At 32.5% G+C, this 9,378-nt stretch overlaps 1 protein-coding gene across 5 annotated transcripts in view; it reads left to right on the forward strand.

The window, feature by feature from the left end:
• RNF138 (ring finger protein 138) overlaps positions 1 to 9,083 on the forward strand; it is a 35,041-nt gene extending 25,958 nt beyond the window's left edge. For 4 of the 5 annotated variants that reach the window (XM_072829148.1, XM_072829151.1, XM_072829153.1 and 1 more), the window contains 4 exons: positions 2,309 to 2,365; positions 3,168 to 3,276; positions 4,785 to 4,892; positions 6,719 to 6,903. In XM_072829148.1, coding sequence (XP_072685249.1) covers positions 2,309 to 2,365; positions 3,168 to 3,276; positions 4,785 to 4,892; positions 6,719 to 6,787 — 343 coding nt within the window. In that variant the 3' untranslated portion in view covers positions 6,788 to 6,903. Of the gene's footprint in view, positions 1 to 2,308; positions 2,366 to 3,167; positions 3,277 to 4,784; positions 4,893 to 6,718 lie in introns of all 5 variants that reach the window. The other variant, XM_072829150.1, reaches the window with a different exon arrangement.
• The last annotated feature ends 295 nt before the right edge of the window (positions 9,084 to 9,378 follow it).

Raw genomic sequence — 9,378 nt, forward strand, 5'->3', positions numbered from 1 at the left:
TGATAATAGGGTTCCAGTTGTTGAACTCATTCATGCTTTTTTGGAATAAATGAGTAGGCTACCAGTAGCCCAGATGTGGTAAAGGATGATTAGAATGGGCCGGAATGATGAATTATCATCAGTTCTATTGAATTATCATTAGTTCTATTGGAAAATAGAGGACTGTAATGAGAGAGGGAAGGGAGAAAGCATTTGAAAAGGGCATTAAATTTGATATTAAAATGTTTTTTTTTTATTTTATTTATTCATGAGAGACACAGAGAGAGAGAGAGAGGCAGAAACACAGGCAGAGGGAGAAGCAGGCTCCATGCAGGGAGCCCTGACGTGGGACTCGATCCCAGGTCTCCAGAATCAGGCCCTGGGCTGAAGGTGGCACTAAACCACTGGGCCACCTGGCCTGCCCTTAAAATGTTTTAAATCACTTTTGTGATTGTATACCCCATCAGTGAAAAAAAATCAAGTATGCATATGTTTATTTAAAAACTGTATGTGGGGCACCAAGGTGTCTCAGTTGGTTAAGTGTCTGACTCTTGGTTTTGGCTTAGGTCATGGTCTCAGCGTTGTGAGATTGAGCCCTGCGTCAGGTTCTGCACTCAGCACGGAGTCTGCTTCTCTCCCTCTGTCTCTCCCTCTGCTCCCTCTCTTTCTCTAAAATAAATAAATCTTTAAAATATGAAATATTAAAAACTGTTCATGTATTTTACAGTACTGGTACTTTACCTACATTATACATGTAAAATTTAAGTGAGATAAAGATGAAATCATTACTTTAAAAATTTTACTTTACCTAATGTTATAAGAAATTTTTGTTAAAGTCGCAGAAATACTTTTACTAAAACCAGTATTGTTGACTATACTTTCTAGATTTTTTTTTTTTTTAAGATTTACTTATTTTAGAGAGCGCTTGCACAGGTGTATGAGTTGGGGAGCTAGAGGGAGAGGGAAAGGTCTCCATAGTTTGAGTTTATTTTAAAAAGGTGTTTATTCTTCACATTGTTAAAATGCCACCTTTACCTGAAGAGGCAGATTAGTATCTGCTGGAAAGATACAGAAAATAGTGGTTTACTAGTCTCTTCTTTGGAAGTGAAAACTAGGAGGCTTGCTTGCTGGCTCAGCATAGGATAGATGCATGTGGGGAGATAGCATGGTTATCTTCATAGAAGGGACTGTCATTGGGAGAGTGCCTACATCAAATACAGCCTTGTTGCATGTAGTTTTATTATGAAAAATCAAAAAAAGAAAGTTCAAAAAGAAAAGGATATGTTAGGCAGCTGATATAGTACTGCTTGTTTTTTTTATAAAAGAAAAATGAATAAGCAGTTTTCTAGGTTTAAAAACTCTTTTAACTCTGCCATTGAGATATAAGAACAGATATCTATATGATAGTTTTTTGCCCACTGCCTGTCTAATTTCTGTTAATGTGTCTGCTGTTGAAAGATCTTATTTCTATAAAATTGACCACTTTGATGAAATTCTGTAAGGCATAAGTGACAGTCTCCATCTGGGATATATGCACCCTTCCCTCTGAATTTCTCTGAGACTGCATATAACATATGGCTCTGGCATAGGGTCCCATTGAGGATGTCATATTGTTCTGTATAATAAATGTTGGAAAGCCTATTTCCTTTTTGAGAAATATGAACATAATGAACATTTAAATGTTTTCTTAGACCTACTCTACTTTGGAGGCTGCAGCTTTAAACCATATTCTGTGACAAGTCAAAAAGTTCACAAATTCTTGCTTCTGTCCCACCCTTCAAAAACCTAGTAGGCTAGGTAGAAGAGTCTCTTTGAAAGTCTGAAGAACCTGGGGAAATACCATGCTAGGGATTTAAGATAATTCTGCAAAATTCTATATTCTCTACCTATTTGTAACTACATCAATTAATTTTAAAGGATGTGAATAAGGATTTAATAAGCAATTTTCTAACCAGAATTTATTTAAAAACTAATTAAGGCCACAATTATTTCATAGTTTAGAACTATTTGAAGTTGCCCTTTTCTTTTTTTTAAAGAGAGGGCATGTATGTGCAGGGGAGGAGCAGAGGGAGAGGGAGAGAGAGTACCTCAAGCAGGGTCCACACCCAGCATGGAGCCTACATGTTTCTGTATCTCACAAACCTGAGATGATGACCTGAGCCGAAATCAAGAGTCGGACACTTAACTGACTGAGCCACCCAGGCATCCTGAAGTTCAGGCTTTTAAAACAAATTCAGACTAGTAATTTTCATTAGTGATTCAACTTAATGAGTCTGTAATGTACTTTATTACTTGAGGTATTAACTTTTCCCCCCTCTATGCTTCTTAGTAATAGGAGTGAAACATCTACATCTGATAACACAGAAACTTATCAAGAGAATACAAGGTAAGCTTTTGAAAATTCTGCTACTTTAGTAAATATCTGTTACTTTATAATAGATTTTTTTAAATAAAATTTTTTTATTCAATGAAATCATCAGACATAATGCTAGGTTAGCAGTTTAGAAATAAATGCCACAGATGCTTTTACAGATCACGTTAAATTAGAATAGTCTAGCTCTCCTTTTTCACTGTGGTCTGGTTTCTTCCATGAATAATTTAGGTAGAGTTGTCGTTTGCTGAAATTCTGAGGTATTAAACTTCAGTGATGCATGATCCTCAAAATGTTTTGAAATGTTGATCATTCTGATGATTGATGCTTTTGTTTTTCACTTTTCCTATGAATTTTGTACGTTAGATTCCTAGACACTGGGATAGACTAAAGATCTGACTTTGATGGGAGTCTTTTTAAAAGTTTTGAGTTCTTAGATATGGGTTTTCCAAACTGGGACACCACAGGATATTTACAACTTTCAAGGGAGTTACAGTGACATCTGTTGGCCTTATCTGAATGACTAAACTTAACTTTTTTAGGACGTAACAGCTAGGTTTGTTTTTGTTTAGGCCAAAAGCACCTCACCACAAAAAAAATGTACTGAGATATTTTAAGGGTACTGTAAACTGAGATTGTTTGGAAACATCTGTTGTAGATCATTTACTGAAAATAGTTTTTTCAAAATGAGGGAATCTTTGAATAATCTAATAAGTATAACTTAAAAAAAAGACAATAATTGTCCAAAGAATGGGAAAGCATCATTTTTATGTTTTGATTTCAAAGTAAGTACATTTCATTTAAAATTATTTTATAGTTCTGGGCATCCTACCTTTAAGTGTCCCTTGTGTCAAGAATCAAATTTTACCAGACAACGTTTACTGGATCACTGTAACAGTAATCACCTATTTCAAATAGTTCCTGTGGTAAGTACCCATATTTAAGACAGTCTTCTGCTTAAATATGTTGTTGCATTTATTTCACTTCATGTGTACAAGGGAAAGTAGTTGATTTAAATTTCAATGGGGCATTATCATTAAGGTAGGTTTTTGTCAACAAAAACATTAATGCCTGTGAAGCAGAATGAGATATTTAAAATTCCAGTAACTCACTTATAAAAAGGGAGATGCTTACTGTACGGGTAATATAGGAGAACAGCCTGGAGGAAAGTAAAATCGTGAAAGGTGAACTGGGGATTTTCATTTGAGGAGTGGCAGAACCAGACTCTGTTGGAGCTTCTTGATTTCTTAGTCTATAGGATGCAGGCAACTGGATCTGGTCTGATGGCTCTGCTGCAGGTAAATACACTTACAAATATACTTACAGAATCTAGTATATGAATGCATAAAGCACGGAAGGAAAAGAAACATACTTTTTGATGCATACATATCTTTTTGATGCCATTTTGAGGCTGTGTAAGAAAGGGGTGAGATCTTTTTGATGAATGAGGGAGACAGAGTGGAGTGCAGGATTCCAGCATTGTGTTAATGGTCCTACAAGTCCTCTTTTGGAACATGAGTCACACAGGTAAGTATTTCAACTGTGAATGGAACAGGAGAAACTGAGCTGGAAGAGAGATTTCTTTTTAGCTGTACATTTTGATATATAAGTATTTTCTTCAGACATGAGTAGTAGGAAAATTTTATAAATAAAAAGGATTATAGGTATTTCTAAGTGGTTTTATTTGCTTATACTAGAAAAAGTTTTGAAAGAATATGCTTCAGTATCTATTGAGGCTGCCTTAAACTCTTACATAGCACTAAGGGAAACACACCACCTACTTTGCTCATTAGGGGAGGGTCAGTTACTGTTCAGTAAACAAATACAATTGCCAAAGATGTCTCCAGGAAAAAAATCTCACGTTTAAGATATTTCATTTGTTTTATATTACATTGGCAAATTTTTGTTTCTGCATTATTTTCAGCACAGCATGAACTTTGGCTAGAAAGTTGTAAAAGTTCCCAAAAGTTTCTTCTAATTTCATTTGAACGTACCATCCATTTACTTTTTAGTGTGTCCTTCGTTGGAAACCTTAAGGATATAATTTAAAGTTTACTTCACTTTCATTTTACTTATAAATAAAATTAAGCTAATAATTATAGTTTTGTAGCTCAGATGAGATTACATACTGGTTAATGATAGCAGCTATGATTGGTATTATTAAGCTTGGGTGTGATGTTTCTGTTCAAACAGTTGTGTAGTTGGCAATTTAAGTAACAATATATAAGATCTGTATTTTTATTGTGTTGTGTTAATATAATTTATCTGAGGTAATTTGATTAGGAAATGATTTTATCCTGAAATTTGGATCTCAGAAATGGTTTTCATGTAAATATTTTCAGTAACATAAGCCTGTGTTGTTTTAATACTTTAAATAATTAGTATGTTTGATTATTTTTCATTATTTTTTACTTAAACATTCTGTTTCTCATAGACATGTCCTATTTGTGTGTCTCTTCCTTGGGGAGATCCTAGCCAGATTACTAGAAATTTCGTTAGTCATCTAAATCAAAGACATCAGTTTGATTATGGAGAATTTGTGGTAAGTGAAATTCTTTAAGCTTAAGAAAGTACCCTATAAATATTCAAGTTAAATTAACTTTTTTGATCTAGACTTGAGTTTTGAGACAAGTTGCTGTATCATACTGGATGGTTATAGAGCAAGTTCTGTTGTTTTTACAATAATATAGGTGTTTTTATAATAATAATTTGGCTTGTGAGAAGTGGTGAAAATTGAATTTACTGTTCACCTCCTATACTAGAGGGATAATTAACATAAGAAGAGCAAACCCCTAGATTGACAAAATGATGATTTATATGAAAACTGTCTAGATTTAAGGGATAGTTGTACCAAGTGCTTATAGAAGTAAAATTGGTACAACAGATGAAGGAGAGTGTATTTCTCATGTAGTATAAGTTGCTTATTATAACAGAGTTCTCATATCTACATGTGAGACACATTCTTTTTAAAAATGAGGAAACTTAATTATTAAATAAAGCCAAGTTGAGTAGAGTCTGGTCTTAGATGATGGCTTTAACACAGGGCATGAGGGAAGTTATATAATATAAAAACAAATCCCTAAATCAAAACATGGGGTTACTTTATACCTCCCAAATGTGTCATGATTTTTAAAAAAAAATTAGATGACTTTTTTTTTTTGAAATTACATTTTATTCAACTTGAATGAATTAAAACCATACCAATTCAGTATTAATCCTGACAAAGAATGGCTGACACTTGTTTTCCAGTTTAAGTAAGCACGGGCAATGTGCAATTCTGACAGTGGCATGGACAGAATTTACATTTTTCTCTTTTCTAATTTTCCATTGTTAAAATTATATCAGGCTTGATAAATGCTTTTCTATTTTGTGGAATTTACATGTTTATTAGTCATACTGTTTTAAAATAACAAACGTAAAATTCAAGTGTACTTTTATAATTTTAGCATTTTTATGAAATACTTGTAGATTCTTAAATTCTCACTTTAAGAAAGTTTACTGTGGAGAACTATGATTTGGAAAAACAAAAATATATTTTATGAACCACTTTTGACCTAATTGTCCAGTTATATTATGCCACAAAAGAGTTTGTAATTTTAATTATTTGAGATTGTCAAGTGGAAGCCTATTTTAAAGCAAACCCATAGGACATAACTGATAGCAAGTAGAATTAAGTGAAGAATGGGAGTATAACTAAGATTGATGAGCTATAGTTTTTAGCTTCATGTTATGAATAAGCTGCTATTCAGTTCTCTTCATTCAACAAATGCTTATTTTCTTTAAAATGAATTTGTTGGGATCCCTGGGTGGCCCAGTGGCTTAGCGCCGCCTTCAGCCCAGGGCATGATCCTGGAGACCCAGGATCGAGTCCTGCATCGGGCTCCCTGCGTGGAGCCTGCTTCTCCAGAGGGAAGCTTCTCCCTGTGTCTCTGCCTCTCTCTCTCTCTCTCTCTCTCTGTGTGTGTGTGTCTCTCATGAATAAATAAATAAAATCTTTAAAAAAAATAAAATGAATTTGTTTTTAGACACTTGACACTCTTTTCTAGCGATGACAGAATTTATTATCATTTATAATTGTAGGTTACCTTTACCTATACTTTTAATTAATAACCTCATCATAAGGTACTGTAACTCTCAAATTTCATTCTCTGCTGATCCCATTTGAGAATAATTAATAAAAATTATTCTTGATTAATTACAACTGAACTTAATTACTAAAGTTCAAGTATTTAAGTCATATTTTAAAGGATAGTGTATATATTGTAACGTAAATATAAACCATTTCAAGTGTGTGTAATGTATTGGGCAAAGTATTGAGTAGTTGAGTATGTTTTTTTCATATTGACATGTTGACGTTGTTGTTTTTAGAATCTTCAGCTAGATGAGGAAACCCAGTATCAAACTGCTGTTGAAGAATCTTTTCAAGTAAACATCTGAAGGCTATAGACATCTCTGCATCTTTGTACCTGCAAGTGCCATCTTTAAGGGGAAAACTACATGAAGTCACCGTTTCAGTAACTTGATGTGTATATTAATAAAAGTAATTCAGTCTATTGGTTTAGGTTTTTAATTAAAAAATAAAGATGGGCTGTCTAAAAGCTTCATCTTATTGATAAGTTAAAAATTGAAAGTTAGGACATATCTTTAAAAATACCGAAAGGATTATATTTCATTAATGTAATGAAAAAAAGGGATTCCCTGTTGTACTTAGCTTTTTTATATTACACATTCTTGAATTTTTCCTTATGTTGCTTTTGAAATTTGGTGCAGTTCTTCCCATTGATGTTCTTGTACACAGGTAACACACAGTAGATGTGATTGATACAAACCTACCAAATCTGAGCCAGTTATCAGAGTTGCAGAATGGAGACTTGAAGTGCTAAATGAAACAATCCAAAGGAAATTTTTTAATACAGATTCTAGCTGAAGAATTCAACTATAAAAAAATTGTATTTATATAATGTTTAGTATTTTTGAAGACTTGTGAGATTTCTTTAATAATTATAACTTTAAAAAAATGAAAGTTCATTGTAAAGACACTCCCTTTTTGCTTTAGAAGGAAATACTAAGAAAAAAATTTATTTCTTAAGTGGACTGTTGGTAATTTCAAATTCTGTTTGGCTAATTTGTAAGCCTAAAGTATATTAAGCTGAATTACAGCTCTTTGGCCTCAGAATTTTCAATAGCCAGTATTTCTCTTTAGCTAAGATGAAACTTTTATTAGAAACTTTCAGTTGGTGATATCATAGTCTACATGTATATTTAAATGAGAGGTTTGGCTTCATCTCAGTTTAGAAATTCATCCAAAGCTAAAGATGTATATGTATATATGCATACACTTTTGTATGTGTATATACACACACATGTATGCATGCAATTTGTCAGGTTATATATATACAGAATTTCTATTAAAATTTTAAAAATGGACAAGCAATATGGAATTGAAGTATTTATCTGATTTGATTAAAATTTTATATATCACCAAATTTTTAGAAAGTAATAATAAAATGCTAAGTGGTCTAGTTGGCTACTATTACACCTTAAAAGTTGAATTTACACACACACATAATTACCTTGTTTATATGGTGCTCATTTGTTACTCTCAAAGGTAATGCATGACTATGAAGTAATGAGAATGGGTGCTATCAGCCACTCTTTTTCACTACTCCTTAGTCAAAACTGGGTTTGTTCTTAGTATTTATTAATGAAAATCACAAAATAACTTGTACTAGAAGGCTTAAATCACAGAAAAGAGGAAGAGTATATTAGCTGACATTCCATACTAATATTCATTGTTTACGCTTTCTTTAAAATAACTAAAAGAACATAAAAGAAAATCTCAAAAGTAGTTTGCTGCTAATATATACATATATTGTACGAAAGGGTATATTTTGGTTTTGTTAAAGCCCTTGTTGACTTTTCTACAGTGAACATTTTTTTTAACTTGATTTAATAAAAATGTTAATTTTGGAAGTGGAGTTTTGTAAAAATGTTTTTCAGTCAAACAGTAATAACTATGGGTAGAAATAACAATCACCAAAAAAGCCATACATCTTGATGAACATATGCCTTTGTTCTGTCATTCGAAAGAGTGATGTTTACTATGTGCTTGAACATTTTCTCTGCAGTTACATGAGTGTAATTGTAAGAATAGCTGTTTAATGAACTCTTTTTTAAAAGATTTTTGACCATAGGTTTTTCCAGTTTAAAGCAATAACTTTACTACTTTCTTTCAAAGTTAATACTTCGAGTATATCAAGTTTTAAACCATTCTGAGATTTGAGAGTTTCTTTAAAGCAAAATTGTAGTAGAGATCATCTTGATGAAATTGTGTTTTGAAGTTTGTGGATTAGTTAAATATCAATAATAGTCTTGTGTGTCTTTCCTATAAACGTTTTCATAAGGAAAATATTGACTATTTGCTATTATCTGGGAATTCCTCAGTATGGAAATGTTTGTTTAAAATCTCACCTTTTGTCAGTGGATTAGGAATAGGGACAGGCTTTACAGATTTACAGTTTAAATTCATGAAAAGTGAATTTATTCTTATTTTTAATATGCTTATAGCTGAGTCAGAATAAAGGAGGGAAACTATTGATTTCTGATAACCTAAATTTCACAATACCACTTATAGGAAAGCTATTTCCCTCAGCAAATTACAGTTTATGTTGTTAAACAGAGTCTTATTTGAGATGTATTGCTTTATTTTTCAATTAAAAGTGGTTTTCTCCTACTTGTGTGTCTAATTAAAATTTTGTCTAGAGGCAAACATGGTAACATTTAATTCTCATAACTCACCCTGGAAGACATGTAGGAGATAACCCGTTATTTTGCACTTCAAAAAGTAGATAGGGGAAAGCTACCACATGCTGATGCTATATGTTGGATTTAACTTTATAAACCTATTTTATCTTTATTTTAAGTGTTAATCAACTCATAAGGCTATTTTGTCAAGTGTTTATGCAACAAGATTTTCAAGTCCTATTAGCAACGAGGCAGAAAAGTAGTTAAGTGGTTAATAAACACTT

The sequence above is a fragment of the Canis lupus genome, chromosome 6, assembly GCF_048164855.1.
Source record: "Canis lupus baileyi chromosome 6, mCanLup2.hap1, whole genome shotgun sequence".
NCBI classification, from domain to species: Eukaryota; Metazoa; Chordata; class Mammalia; order Carnivora; family Canidae; genus Canis; species Canis lupus.